This window comes from Leishmania panamensis (genome assembly GCF_000755165.1).
Source record: "Leishmania panamensis strain MHOM/PA/94/PSC-1 chromosome 30 sequence".
Lineage (NCBI taxonomy): Eukaryota > Euglenozoa > Kinetoplastea > Trypanosomatida > Trypanosomatidae > Leishmania > Leishmania panamensis.
The window spans coordinates 455,000-470,412 of NC_025877.1; the positions used below are offsets into that span (position 1 = coordinate 455,000).

A 15,413-nucleotide genomic window follows, 5' to 3' on the forward strand; every position below is an offset into this window, starting at 1 on the left:
CAAGGACATCAACGCCGCCCCCCCCTAGATCCCCTTCCGTGAAGACAGCAGCACCCGCAGCGGAGCGTGCAGAGACAAGATAGGCGAGCGGACTTCCCCCCTTTTTTCCTCCAACTCCTTTTCCCTCTCCGCGGCTTCTTCTTTTGTTTGTTTACGTGCCGTGTCTTGTCGTGGGGTGGGATGGCTGTGGTGGTGCCGGCGTAGTGGACTCCCCCCTTTTTTCTTTTTATTTGTGTGTTGTTGTTGTTGTTTGACTGGCATTCTCTGCAGCTTCATCTCTCGCATCCATCGCACAGAAATACGGCTCTTTTTTTTTTTTGCGCTCTTTTTTTGTTTCTTCGTTTCGCTTCCCCGTGCGCAAGCGCTTATCCCCTTGTCAGGATCCTCTCGTAGCTTAGCACACATCCTGAGCACCGCTGGCAGTACCCCCCCCCCCCCCCCCCACACACACACACGAGCTGGCAAACAGATCAACCCCTGTTTTTTCTTTCAAGTCTGCGAAGCACATTACGCCTAATGCGTCCGACTCGCGCCGGTGCCGCATCACGTGGTGGCAAAAGTTCGACAGGGACCGGCATCCAGACTGTGTTCCGTGATGTCACCAACAGCTACCTTAGTACAAACAAGGAGAACATTCCGCCTGGATACCTTGGCAACGCCCATGGCTCAGTGTCCTTAGGAGATGACAGTAGAAACAGTGGTTGTGGCGGCAGCAGCGCGTGTAACCCTAATGTGTGGGGTGGGAGTAGAGAGCCGCTGCTGCTGCTGCCGCGAGATACTGGCTTCTGCGGTACACCCTTGCAGACAGACTTGGCGCGCACTGAAAACGAATCCATCTCGGACGCAGCGGAGTGTGTTGCGGATGAGTCGGGCTTCAGTGCGGTGCTATTCGCCGGACCAGCCAGCACACGGCCGCCCAGCGGCCCCGCAGTGGAGGCCGCAGCAGCGCACGGCGCCCTTACCCCTATGACACCCAAGAGGCGGGCCTTGAGTGCCTGCGCCGCGGTTGCAGGGAACCCCGGAGACGACAGCGCCTTCCTCAGCATTTCGCGCACACCCGGACACAACGTCACTCATCACCCAGCGCTTAGCAGTGGCAGCAGCGGTTGCAGGCCGATGCAGCAGCGCCAACGCGGCTTGGCCGCACCGCACAGCACTGATACCTCGGCTGCAGCAGCGACCCCAAATCAAGCTCGCCAGCGGCCGTCTCGTGTGGCGAGAGCAGCCCTCCTTGCCTCTCCGCTGTACGCGACTTCGGGTGGTGTGGGTACCGCAACCAGCATACGGACAAGCGACGTGCAGCCCGATAACGGGAGCGTCTCTCCACTACCATTGCAGTCATCTCTACTGTGCACCCCCAACAGAGATTCTCGGTCAGCCGCCGCTGCGGCGACGGTGGCAACTGGCACCCGCGCCCCCCTCGACACGTCGACTTGTCTGGAGGAGATACCACTCTTCCTCAACTCGTTTGAGTCTAGCTCTGAGTCGCCGACGAGGGATGCGGTGGCAGTTGGGGGGTACAGTGCGACACAGACGACCCCATACCGCACGTACGACCTGCAGAGGGCGGTGGAGGAGATGCTTCGAAACTGTCTTGACAGCTTCACCCCTGCCAAAGGGTCTGACAGGAATGAGGCCACGCCATACGGATCACGACGAGGAGCGGCGCAGTGGCGGCAGGCAGCACCATTCAACGCGTATGCAGGGCTCGAATCGCTTTTCTCACCGTCTACCGTAGGCGCGGGAAGGCGAGACGGTTCGAGCATCTGGGCACCTGCGATGCCGGAGTGCACGCCGGATCGGCTGACGGTGCTGCAGGGAGCATTCGCAGAGAGCGACGGTGAGGAGGTGTTGACGACGCCGCGGAGCGACCGTGCATCGTGTGGGATACCATCCGCGGGCGTGCGTCGAGATCCGATGGTGTACTTCTCCACTGCTGCGGTGGCGGTTGTCGACAGCAGCGAGAGTCCGCGCGGGGTAAAACACGATAACGAGGTCGGTGTGGAGTCTATCGGCAACTTGAGCAGCGGCCGCGGTGGTTGCGGAGCTGCTGCTGAGTCCATGTCCCAACATTCGAGCAGCGCGCGCAGCGGTTTCGAGTATAACTGCCATGATGGCAGTTCCAGTGGACCCGACGTGCTCACCATGCTTGCCGCCGCCGTCCAGCAGCAGCATCCTGAGCACCACCATCGCAACACTGAAACGCGTCCCCCGAGTGCACGCAGCATAATGGGGAGCATGGGGCTGGGCTCCCGTACCATCTTGGAGCGCGATGTCACCGGTACCAGACAGCAGCAGTCCATGAAGCCGCCGCCCTCGTACGACATCACTGCGCACCACCATAAGCCGTTGCACCACGACAGTTACGCCCATCCTGGCTACTCCTCAGCGTCGTCGTGCACTGCCACCAGATACGCATTGCCTCCTCCTCGACCCAGTCATCGCCTTCCCCACGTCAAGGCCGCTGCAGGGTCGCTCATCGCCGTTGGTGGCCGTCGCGTTCCAGTAGACAAATTGCACTTGCTTTCCATCGGCGACGAGCCCCCAGTCGGCCAGGCAGCCGCGGAGGCGTCTTTGCGCGGTGGTCCCAAGTCACGGTCGCAGCAGCTTTCTTCTCCGCTGCGTCATGTCGAAGGGCCATCGATGCGGCGGGTGCCAAAGGCGAGTCTGGTGACTGTGACTCTCGCCGGCACCGCAGGTCAGGAGGAGACAGCGGTGCCGGTGGCACCGGGCCGTCACGCTTCTGCACCGGCTAACCGACATGACGCCCCATTCCCGGAATCCTCCGCTTCCTCAAACGTCTCGGAGGCGGCACCGGCACGAGTTGCGGTCACCGGCCCATCTGCCCGTCGCGTTCCTCCTGCCATGGCGACACAGAGGCGTTGCAGTAGCGGCGGTGCCGCCGCTGGCGTTGCGTCCTTGAACTCAGCGTTGGACGGAGAAGGCGTGCGGAAGAGTAGTGAGCTGGACGTTGTGGCGGTGTTGCAGTTTCCCAAGGGGCAGACGATGCGCTTCTTGACGAATTTGTCTCCTACTGCGCTGGAGACGGCAAAGAGCGCCGTCACCCGCGATCGTGCCAGGTCGAAGCGATTCACTGCCGGCACTGCAACCTCCGTGTTGGCGTCCAAGACACTGCTGAGGAGCGTTGAAGTGGGCAAGACGTACCTTGCGCACGTGTACACCCAGGGGAGCCCGCACAAAAGTGTATCCTATGAGGATGTTGGTGTGTGCGTGCAACTAATCACCTCCACTTCGCCGCTCTACACTGCGCAGCTCGGCTGTATGGATGGGATACTGCTTCGCAAGGTGGATGTTTTCATGCACGACGAAGACCGCCGGCAGCACGAGCGCGTGCTGCAGCAGCAGACAACTGCGTACATCGAGTGCGAGCGTCAGTTCAAGTTCTCCAATCTGCCCTTTCAGCTTGAGTCCATCTACTTCACCTTCGACGGAAGCGTGTGCATCATCTTTTATCGTGTTGTCGGCGTGGCCAACTGGCCGTCGTCGACGTGCGCGTTGTACTGCCACCCGAACACGTCGCGTGTGATACGTGAGCTTCAGTTTCACCTGAACTGTCGCGTGTTTCTCAAACAGTGCTAAGGCAGTCCAGTGCCAAGAACGAGCGAAAAAGAAAGAAATTTGCATGTGTGTGTGTGTCGAGGTGGCAGAGCTGTGTGTTTTGTGTTCACTCTACCTCCTCTATCGGTCACCTTGTCCAGTGACTTCTGATGACATGTGACATGGAGGAAAAGAGAACACGTTGATCTCTGCAGAGCCTTGAGGTGGAGTGGTTGGCTGCAGCTTGTGCGTATGTGACCAACACAGCTGCCTTCCCTCTTCCCATCAGGCGCGGTGCAGTAGGCTTGTTGTCCGTCCGTAAACCATAGAGGCACACACTCAGAAAGATATACACACACACATTACATACATACATACATACAGAGAGAGAGAGAGGAAATCATCAGATGCAACCCTGCGGGTGATGGAAAAAATGAAAAATGACAGGTGCACGTTTTTTTTTCCTTTGTTCTATCTGATGTTGCGTGCAGAATTCTTCGTGCCTACCTGACTTCCTCCACAGTTAACTGGGCCAGCTGATAAAAGAGGGTTGGGTGATTGGTTTGGAAAATGGGAGGGAGCTGTATTTCACCATCTACTAGCGCTCATCGCTTGTATCCCCACCATCCATCAAGACAGTGCACAAGCGCGTACATCCGCACGTTGCTGTTGTACGTGCTTGTGTTCGTATATTCGTAGATGCATGTTGAAGGAGCGGGGAGGGGGGGGGTCGAGGTAAGAGGTAAGATGGAGCGAGTGGAGGGCGAGGAGGCTGAGGCTGTGTGGGATGTATGGGAGCAAAAGATGCTCAGTTTAAGGCAAAGTGTACCCAGCATGTCGGGTCATTCTCTCTGCAACGGAAGAGGCGCCTCTTTCTGTGCGTGTGTTATTTCTTTGATGTTCGTGTTGCAGCAGGGTCGGAAGGCGGCATGCGTCCCGGGGTTGTCCGCTACCAGAGAAAGGGGGCGTAGCCGCACATAAATGGGATCGAGTCTCATTCCCCTTCTTTCATCCCTGAGTCTCTCACTTTGCGCTCTGCACCTCTCTTTGTCGCGCATGCGTGTGTGTCGTCGTCGAAGTTGTCTTCACGACGTCTTGCCTCGGGCCCTTTCCGCTGCCAGCAACGTCATCATCACATTATCCTTGTTATCGCTTCATAGACGCACAAAAATGCGCTTCACCATTTTGTTTCTCTCGCTTTGATTTTGATATCCTCTTAGATCTTGAACGACCTTCGTTCCCTCTACTTGTATCAGTGCGGTGAAAGAAGGGCGCGCGCGCTGGAGGCGGGGAGGGGAAAGGAAGGGGCGGGAGCAGCATCTGATGCATGTGTTTCTACGTGCTCAGCTGGGGCTTTCTCGCGTTCTTTCCCACTCTCACCCCCCTTTTTTCTGCCTTTCCTTTGCTCCTTTTGATTGTCGGCTGTTTTTGCTCCGTATTTTGTTTTATTTTGCGTGCTGACGTGCGCAAGTCTTTTCGACTGTTGACGTGTTTTCCCCCCCCCTTCCCTTTGTGTCTGTTTTCCAGCGCAATGTGTCATCGATCGTTGTTAGATATTCACACACGTCCATGTCACACCAGCTGTCCCTCTCCCCGTCCGTCTCGCTCGTGTATTTACCCCTTTTATTTTGCAAAGTTCTTCTGCGCCTTTTTGTCTTCGTGTTTCTGTTTGGGTTTATCCCCCTTCTCTCTTGGCCTTCCACCTTAGATCTACGTAGATACCCTCTACCGACACTTAATCACGCAGAGATGCACACACGCCGAGACCGCCCCGCAACCACTCCCTTCTTTGCTTCTTCTTTTCCAGTTTTGCTGGTCTCCTCTCTCGTCGCCCCCCTCCCCCTCTGATCGGTATTTTACATCGCTTCTTTTTCGTTATGTTTCCCTTTATGCTTGTGGTGGTGTTAAACCGACAACGCCCAAAGGCAGACGCCCACACACGTAAGTGAGCCTTACGCGCTCTCTATTTCGCGGTCTCCCCCCCTCTCTCTCTTGTCATGTTTTCCTACCATTCTCGACGCTCGTGATGGCCACGGATACGACCCCAGGAGGGGTGTGCGCTCATGACGCGAATGCGTCAGAGAGAGAGAGAGTGTGTGTGTGTGTGGTGCTCGTTTTCGAAGGATCCAATGCTGCCGCAGTGAATAAAAAAGCGATTCTCTTGTTGTGCGCGATGTGTGAAGGTGCAGGGAAAAACAAAAACACAACGAAAGTACGTGACCCCCAACTTTTCAGCGAGCCTTTGCCTTTTTTCTCTGCTCCACCTGGCTCAGCCTTTCCATCAGAGGGGGGAGGAGGGGGGACTGTTTTGTCTCCTTGTTGGTTGAGTAATACTTGAAAGTATAGAGTACAGAGCGCCCATACACGTATGTGTTCTAGGTATAAACGTATTGCGTGTACCTGTGATGAGCCATGCTCCCTACTGCACTGATTGGCAGAAGGAGCGATGATTTCATTGTTCTTTTTCCTTTCCGCTGGTTTTGCCGATGTGTTTTTCATTTTTTTTTGTTGTTGCAGCCGCTATTCACCTTTGGTTCCGCCGCCAGCAACATTCCTTCCCGCTACTACCCTCACGGCCTCTGTCCTCCTTTGCAATTTCCTCACTCACCCTGATTCGTTTGAGGACAAGTGGTCGAGCACAAGGGGAAGAAGATACGCTCACCTCATTCTCTTCCCCTGTTGATATAAAAGTAATGTTTTTTTTTTTTTCACCTGTCGCTAAACGCCGCTTTCCTTCGACAAACAGAGGCACGTAAGGTGTATGTGTGTGTGTGTCCTGCGATAGACGCGGCCTACCAGGTGGAGGAGACAAGAAAAGATGATGGAGGGGAATAGGCGGTAGGAGGCGACTGATGGGACGATGATGAGCCTTCTCAAAGACAGAAGGAAAACAATGTTGCGAGAGGGGTGATAGAGGAAAGGATAGGGCCGCATATCGGGCGACAAGGGGCGAGCGTCTTTGCTGAGCTCACCTCCATTGTTCTTGTCCTCTTTGCCGCTTTATGCGCCCTCTTCCTTCTTCTCTGTGCTCACGCAGCCTCTTTTCTTCCCTCTGTTGAACCCGTCCTGCTACCGCCCGCTTTCTCTCCCACCTTTGTTTGCAAATGACGAGAGGGGCAACGATAGAGAGAGAGAGAGGGCGGTGGTTGCAGTCGAGGGGCGGCGGCGGGACGGCACCTTTGGTGAGCACCTTTTTCATCTACGCTTTGAGGTTAGCCCTGTATTTTTGTGTGTGCGAGTGCGTCTGTGTGCGACCCTGACCGCTCTGTTGTCATTGCGTTGGTGTGTTCATGTGTATGCATCTCTCTCTTTGTCTCTGCGGGTGCGTGCGTGTGTGTGTATGTGTGTGTGTGTGCAATCACGATGGCTGTTTTTTTTTACGTTTGTTTTGGACAGTTACGCCGGCGGTGTTCGCCTGAGCATTGCAAGAAAAGGACACGTTGATAGTTCTCTCCAGGAACTGATTCGACAGCGTCAAAAGAGAAAGCACGTGAGGGAGGGTGGACACCGAGGAGATCCACGAATTAATGACTCTCCACATTCCACGCGTGTGACCTGCGCTTCTCAAGGGCCTTCTTTGCGTGGGCAAATACCTCCATTGCAGAGAGACGGGCGCCTACAAAAAGAAAAAATAATGTCTGCGTGAGGACGTGAGTGGGACAACTCTTCGGGTGGAGGGAAGGACACGTCTGAGAATTCGTGGCAGTCCTCCCTCATCCTTTGTGTCCCATGTACACTGTGTGACAGACAGTGTAGGAGAGACAGCAACCATGTTGATCAAACGCTGCTGAAGACAACTCTGCATCTCTCGCCTACATCAGAGTCACACCTGCTATCCGGAGAACAAGGCAACAGAGTACCACATGTTCAGTAAAGTTACTCTTTTTTTTTTTTGCGTCCATTCCCTGAATGTTCAGCTACCCCACTACTCTATTCTTCTCCCCCCTTCTTTCCCCTCTTTGTGTTCGTTCCTGCATGAATGTATGCACGCACCTCTTACACAGCCATGTGGGCAAACTGCCACCACATGCTATCGACTCACTCACTTGCAATTCCCTGAGGCACGTGTACCGCAATCATCTTTTGCTTGCCCACAGACCTCTTCTTTTCCCCCGCAACCATGAATGTGTTGTTTGTGCGGCTGACGTCCGAGTTGCGCGCGGCCGCGGACGAGACGATCGAGTAGCGCCGCCCCATTCACCAGAACCCAGAGCAGTCGTTCAAGGAGTCGAAGACAGCCGCGTTTATTGTGGCAGCACGGCAGAGCTTTGGCTGCTCCGCACTGGGGTCACGCGCCCGGTGCCGACACCCGTTGTGGCGAGCGTGGCCGGCGGTGCTGGTACTGAGCCGATGATAGCACTGAGCACTACCATCGACGCACTACCGGTGAACAAGGAAGCGATCGTGGCATTCAAGTCGCAGAATAAGGGCGTAATGCACGCGTGCAGGCACGACGTGCACACTGCGACGCTACTGGGTACTGCGAAGGTAACCTGCGCGCATCAGGTGAGCATTAAGGGAAGCGTACGGTTCATTTTTCAGCACCCAGAAGAGTTGCTGCCCGGCGACGTTATGGAGTTGTGTTAAGAGCATCTTCGGTATGCACTGCTGAGCTGATGGTTGACGTCATCGCGAGTTATCCAGAGTTCAAGCTGGTGATCCGCGATCGTGGCGGCCCCTTGTCAGCGCTGCATCTGCTTGTGGACCCTGTGCTGCTTGCAGCCGAGGTCGTGATGTCAATCTCGGCGATTAACTGCGCGCAGGACCGATCCGGGGGGGGGGTTGTGTGCCTGTCGTGTCGATTGCGAAAATGGCGACTGGGCTGAATGAGAACCACAACGTGATTCTCGGCGAGGTTAACGCTGATGGGAACTCTACGGTCGCAGAACAAAGCCGCACGCGAGCAGGTGCCGGGCAATATCGAGCGAATTGCATCGAACGTTGCTGCTACGCACGGTGGGACTGCAGAGCTGGACTTCATGTTGGGGTACGACTGTTGTCACAACGACCCTGAGGTAACTGCGCAGGTACGGTTTGTTGGCGAGCGCGTGATTGGTGCTGCCAACATCATCGATTCCAAGGTGTCGCTATAAGGCGAGGAGGACTTTTCTGCGTACCACCTGGAGAAGCCCGGCTGCTACCCCGTGGCTAGGCACCGGTAACAAGTTACAGGGCATCTGCGAGACGTTTCACTCGGCGAAGTTCCGTGTCGATGAGACTGCGATCCCGATTGGTCTCAGCTTCCATGTGGGCTACGTGTACGACAACCTAAGGGAGTAAAGGGGGATCACACGCACTCCTGCACTGAACTCCCCCTCTCCTCTTTCCTCTTGCAGTTACATGGCTCAGTAATTCACGAGACACCAGTCAAACAGGCCAAGCTGGAAGAGTCGTGAGACGCCAGTCCGCATGTGACGTATTATTATTATTTGTTTTGTTGTCGTTTGTGTGCGCGTACTTGTTGCTCTCTCAAGAGGCCATCTCTGCGCTTTTCGCCTGTTCCCACCCCCCTTTATTTCATGCGTGGGTGGGCTCGTGGCACTGCAATCAACGACATTGCGGATCGCTGCGGCGTCTCTCTTTTCCTCCCCTCCCTCTATCGGAGCGTTCGGCTGTGTGAACTCGTCGTGAGGGGGGGGGGGTGGCAAGGAGATGCCATATAAGCCGCGCTGTACTCATGAGTGAGAAGGCCCATGTGCCCAATGTGTCTTGGTCTTCAGTCTTGTGTCATTTCACTTGCGTTCCATCCGCTTCATTGTCCACGCTCTCTTACTTTCACTCGTCTCCGTGATGGCTACACACGCACTGCGTAACCACATATTCCCCCCCTCCCCCTAGCGAAAACTCCCTCACGCCAAGAATACATAAGCAAGCAAACCGTTATGCACCTCTAGTTTGACTTTCACGTACTTGTGTGTGTTCCTCTCTCCCCCCTCTCTCTCTCTGTCTGTTTCCTTTGCTCTTCTCCGACATTGCACGTCCATCTCGTGTGCTTTCTTTGCCTCTCCGTCACCGTTACAGGCGACACCGCATTGCTTCTTGTACTTACGCGTCGTCTTGTGTGGCTCAGCTTTCTGCCTTCGCTAACTCTTCTTTCGCAGTCTCTCACTAGAGGCCTTTTGCTCGAGAACCATGCCCAAGTTTTCAAACTCCGGGTACTCCCTGGTTGGCCAGCAGTGGCAGCGAGATGCGGCCGACGTAGCGGTGACAGAGACGACCCAGGTCGTAGGCAGCGTCACCCGCCCGTGGCATTACAGCCTGTGTGTGACCTGCACCGAGATGAATTCGTGCCTCGAGTGCTACTTCTGTACGGTCTGTCAGCTGAGCCGCCAGTTCAACATGTTCTATAACAACACGCCGGAGCTACACCTTCCTGTCTGCGCCGCAGTGACAGCGCTGAACGTAGGCGGTGTTCCCTCTGTCTTTGTGCTCGAGTATATCATACGTGCAGACATTCGTCGTCGCTACGGCATTGAGGGCAACTGCGTGAAAGATTGCTGCGTGTCGTGGCTGTGCGGGCCGTGCGCGGTGCAGCAGCAGTTCCTGGAGATGACGTCTCTCGGCCTGTGTCCCGGCATGAGCATGTGCGGCCTCACCCCTGTAGTGCCAGAGTCGCCAATGATGCTCTAGACCTTTAAGAGGCTGTTGCACTACTGTCACCACTTCCTTCGTTTTTCTTTCGCTGAGTTGTTCTAGCGCGCGCTCTCTCGCTCTTTATCGCTTCTTCCTTGCTGTTCACCTTACTGCGAAGGTGACCTTCTCTTTTCATTACCTCCTCGTACTTCTTCGCGTCACTCCCTTGTTTCCCCTCCCCCCACTCTCCGTTTCAGCTAGTCGACTCGTTTCTCCTCTTCCCTCGTTCTGCAAGTTGTGTGTGTGTGTTATGTACTGCTGATCAGTGACTCGTTTCTTTCTCCCTTACTGAGTAGTGTTGTCCCCCCCCCCCTGCCTGCCCACCCACTTTGGCTTGCTTACTGCGTTGCTTGCTCTCTTGTTTTCACACACAATCCACACAAACACCCACGCACACTTATCAAATACACCACTGCCGTTCACGCTAAGGAAAAAAAGGAAAACATCCATCTTGGGATACGCACTGCCCTCTCTCTCTCTCTCTCGCGAAAATATGCGCACGTGCATGTGTGTGGAGGCGTTTGGTGATGTCTGAGTTTTTTTTTGGCGTGCCTGTTGTCTCTCTCCTCCGCCTTGTCCTCTCGTACTTGTTTCGCTCTTGTTCTCTGGCAATGAAAAGGGAAACACAGCCTTACACCTCGATTATCTCCCTCATCCTGCCTCCTTTCTTGCTCTTCTCACCTTCTTCGAGAGTGGGCTCAGACAAAGCAAATCCGACCAGTGGAGAAGCGCACGCACCCTGCATAGCGGGCGAGAGAGGTGCAAGTGAGTGAAGAGGCAACAGCGCAGTAGGACATTGATAGCTGCGTATTCTTCTCAAATTTTGCTGGAGCGATGACGGCGTGAAGCTCACAAAACGCCTCCATGATCATGTATGCACCCACAGGAGCGCTGGGACGATGCTGTGCGCGTTAGGGGCGCGTGTGCTGTAAAGGAGGTATGCTGGCACTACTACGCGGGTGGACCCAGTAGCCCACTGAGAAGAACGGACCGTCGACAGGCACGGCCTTCTTTCCCCGGCTCCCTCTTGTACACCGACGAAGCAGCTCTCACCTGGCGCGTTTGGACGAGCTGTGGCGCTGCTGCCCTCACTAGGGTTCATTCTCTGTGTCCCCCTACTCTCATTGGGTGAGAGTCTCTCACACGCACAGTCGCACGTGCCACGCCACCGCCTTTTCTGTCATACGACTGAGAATCCTCTCTTCAATGCATTTTTCTCTCTCTCCTGCTCGCTCCTCTTTCTGCCTCTACAGACGCTTTCTTCGTATAGGCACGGAAAGGCAGCTGAAGGGGGCCCGCCGTGTCCTTTTGAGGGTTTCACTCTTCTTGCTCTACACGTGCACCGCGCAAAAGACAGATCTGCGATACTGACGCACTGTGCAGGGGTAGCTGCACACACACCCACACATATATATATCTACATTTATTTACTGCAGCTCGTGCGCCTCTGCCTCGCACATTGCCGTCACACCATTACTCCACCCGAAAAGGCGCTAACGGAACCCATTTTCGGGTACCACAAGGCCATTCTTAACATGTATTCGCAGGGTGGCAGTGCCGCCTCTGGTGCCTCTGGCGGCCACAGGAGCAATACAGGTACCACAGACCCCGGTGCCCCCACTCGCATCCGCTCTATTGGGCGCTCCTCCGGCGCTGTGCGTGACAGTGTGGCTGGGGGGCCGCGCAGCAGCGTTGGCAGGCTCAGAACATCTTCTCCGTCAACCACTGCTTCTGTTGGTCGCGATAGAAGACCTCTTGGACGAGGGCCCATCCCCACTCAGGTCACACCTCTCGGTACACAATGTTGCTCGTCAGCAGCGGTGCCTCGTGCCACTGCAGGACACTCTACTGCGCACGACACTATTCAGGCGGAGATGGACGCGCTAGCCGACGAGTTTTACGGCTCAGCGCCTTCCCAGGCGCCTAGGGACGGTGCCACCGTCCCTAGGGCACCGGCGTTCGCCACCTCCGCCGACAGTCCCTACTACAGAGCCAATGCTGAAATTGGCCTCACAGCTGACACACTGCATTCAACCACGTCTTGGTACGAAGGACCGGCTGATTCGACCGGGCGCATCTTTGATGCAAGTGACAGCAACCTGCTTTGCATGGATGTATTGGTGCCTCCAGCGGCGGCACCTGGTGCTGTGGTACGCGCTCCCGCTTCCCGTACGTTCGGAGCGGCGCCGCCTTCTGCCTCCTCGCCGCTGTGCGTCGTCGGGTCGGCGGACCACGGGCTGAGGGTGTTTGATCTGTGGACGATGCGTGAGCTGAAAATGCTGTACACGAAGACATGCGGGCACACGGAGTGGGTGACGGCGTGCCGCTTCCTCTCGGACCGCCGGGTGATCTCTGGTGGCATGGACAGCAAGTTGTGCTTGTGGAGTGACGTCATCCGCGGTGGGCCGGCAAGGTGCGTGGACCTACTAGGACACACGAGCAGCATTAGTCAAATCGAGGTGAATGAGCGCCACGGCCGGTCTATTGCGATGAGCGCGAGCTACGATAGGACGATACGCATTTGGGAGCTCAATGGGGCGGCAGGTGGGCGGCAGGTGGGCTGCCTCTCCGGCCACAAAGGCCCAGTGACGCAGTTCAGCTGGTTAGACACGGAGGTGCTCTCAGGAGATCGGCAGGGCACTGTAAAAGTGTGGGATGTGGAGACGGCGCAGTGCCACCTGACTGCCTCATCAAAGCGCGGCCAAATCGGCTCCTTGGGTCACCTCATGCACCCCGACGTAGGACACCTCGTCCTTTTCGGCGACCAAGGCGGCGTGCTCACCGTCGTGGATGCGCGCGGGCCGTCCTCAGCAAAGCCGCTCTTTCAGGACGTTCTACATAGAGGTGGGATGCTTACGTTTATTCGAAGCCCCTCTCTGACGGCGGTGTCGGCCCCACTCATTGTAACATGCGGTGCCGACCGGCGCATCGTCGTGCGAGACGCCCGTCGCAACTTTTCGGAGGTGTGCGTCATCACCGACCACAACGAATTTGTTTACTCGATGGAAGTGATCGGCAACCTGCTTCTCTCCGGCGCCGGCAACGGCCGATTGCTCGTGCATCACGTGGAGACGGGAGAGCTGCTATACGAGCTGAGGGCGAACACAGCAGCGGTCCGCGAAATGTTTGCGTCGCCGTCGATGCTCGTTACGGCCGGGGATGATGGCAAAGCAAAGGTGTTTGATTTTATGTAAAGTGATGGAGCCGTGCTTCCACGCTCCAAGGTGAGGTGTCTGCGGAGATGCGGATACTCGTGCGAGGGAGACTTGACGCTACAAGGTGTTCCTGTGTGTGAGCTGACGGAGCTGCCAAGCACGCGTTGAAGGCCTGCCTGAATAACATGTAGAGAGCCACCCAGCGAAGAGGAAAGGGAAACGCTGCACGAGGAAAAATAAAGCAACAAAGAATGGAAAAGCGCTTCGCCCACGACTTGTGCCGATATGGTCCGCTGCGTATGCGTTTGTGAGAGCGTAACAGCCTCTCCCTACTATGGTTTATCGCTCGTGTACAGCCTGTTCAAGCACTGTGAAGCAGGGGAAAAGGCAAGGAAAGGCCTAGCACTGCCCTGACGTGATCATAGAACAGTTGGATGGATGGACACGAGCATCTGCGTGCGCAGACAGATACTGCTTGCCACCTCGTGACACACCAATGCTCAAGCAGTGACTACCGGATGCCCGCTCGACAGCTCTCTCGCTTTTTTCTCAACCTCTCTCTGGCTCTCTTGTTCCTTTGACCTGGTTCCACCGCGGCGCACACGGTGTCGTGTGGCCTAACCACCAATAACGAGGCATTACCAAAAGCAGCTCTCTCCACTCTTCTTGCGTTGTCCTCTTCGTGGACCCGTGTGCAGGGCTCAGCTCCTCATTTTTCACACTGCACCACACCAGTGCGGTCAAGGTTGTGTTGAGCAAGTGCACTCGCTTGGAAGAACAATGGCATGGGGTGAGCAAGAGGGAGGGAGCGAGCGAGAGGGGAAGGAAAGCCATTCCTTTTTTGAGCGAGGTTATTCATGACATGGACCATTGGTGCGAGGACGTGCACTTGTGGGAAGTCGGAGACGCCACCCGGTGTTGCTGCACTTGCACTGCATAGGATAGCCCGTCCAGCTAAACGCGTGGGTACAATCGTTACTGCTGGAGCAATGGACTCCATCAACTATGCGTGCAGGGCAGCTGGGATATACGCCTGATCGCTTCGCTGACACTCACAAAAAAAGCGAGTGCGCCAACCAGTGGTGAAGTATCCACCTGTGGGCGTAGTCCCTCGTGCGATCTCGAGACTCTCCGCAGTTTAGCGGCGGAGGCTACAGGCCGTGGGGAAGAACACATATAGAGCTGTGACCGGAACGAGACATCCTGATTGCCCTCTGCCATTTCCTCTTCCCTTTTTCCTATACCTTCACACACATACCCTCAACCACGCAATGTGCTCTTTCCCTACTAGAGGATTACGATACCAGGGGTCTACCTTTTCCTTGTCACCGCCATTTTAAATGTCTACTCGAACGTGTAGACACGTTCCATGGCGCCAAAAAGCGACCGAAGTGCGGCAACTCCGTAGGTGCGAAGCTGCCGCACTTTGAGCATCCTCGAGGCGGCATACTTCTTCTCGGCTGGTTTATCCTTTGCTTGTGTGCTCATGCTCTGTATATTTATCTCTGTGTACCGGGCTGAGTGTGCGTGCGTATGCCTCAGCCTCCTTACAATGCAGAAACTCTGGAGTGACACGCAGAACCACAGACACATTCCCATGACTGAGAACACAATCCCACAAGAAGGAAAGACAAAGCTCAGCCCCGAGCGGTGCCACCACTCGTAAGTCCCCAACTACATCTTCACCTAAAAGTGCATGCTATCTGCACAGCCACTCATATACAACCACACATTTCCTAGCACGCTTACAACATAAAGCCGCACCCAACTAGGTTGGCTCAGCTGCGACCCACAATCCACTGTGCCCTCAGCACAACTGAACAAGATACCTCCTGTACAGCTCCATCACACGACCTGCCCTATTTTTCCCTCCTCTTCTTTACAGGAGCCCCCGCTACATCTTTTCACTCTCCCCGCTCCTGGCTTCACCTTTTGGGTTACACGCACCGCTCAACCTCACCGGCTGAATTCCTCCTCAGCAATAACAAACACACAAAAAGCGACGTATTACACTTCAAAGGCTTCCCCTTCACAGATCTTCGCTATGAACTCTACATACTTCCAAGA

At 55.6% G+C, this 15,413-nt stretch overlaps 3 protein-coding genes and 1 pseudogene across 3 annotated transcripts; all 4 read left to right on the top strand.

The window, feature by feature from the left end:
• Positions 1–966: 966 nt before the first annotated feature.
• Positions 967–3,600, top strand: LPMP_301430 (hypothetical protein; the record flags this gene model as incomplete). The annotated part of the gene is made up of 1 exon (XM_010702870.1): positions 967–3,600. The coding sequence occupies one exon, from the start codon at positions 967–969 to the stop codon at positions 3,598–3,600; it is 2,634 nt and encodes an 877-aa protein (XP_010701172.1).
• A 5,103-nt stretch (positions 3,601–8,703) lies between these two features.
• On the top strand, positions 8,704–8,838 carry LPMP_301440 (annotated as a pseudogene).
• Positions 8,839–9,690: 852 nt separating this feature from the next.
• On the top strand, positions 9,691–10,188 carry LPMP_301450 (hypothetical protein; the record flags this gene model as incomplete). Its single annotated transcript, XM_010702871.1, has 1 exon — positions 9,691–10,188. The coding sequence occupies one exon, from the start codon at positions 9,691–9,693 to the stop codon at positions 10,186–10,188; it is 498 nt and encodes a 165-aa protein (XP_010701173.1).
• Positions 10,189–11,726: 1,538 nt separating this feature from the next.
• On the top strand, positions 11,727–13,385 carry LPMP_301460 (hypothetical protein; the record flags this gene model as incomplete). The annotated part of the gene is made up of 1 exon (XM_010702872.1): positions 11,727–13,385. One exon carries the CDS (start codon positions 11,727–11,729, stop codon positions 13,383–13,385), a length of 1,659 nt encoding a protein of 552 aa, XP_010701174.1.
• Between the last annotated feature and the right edge of the window lie 2,028 nt (positions 13,386–15,413).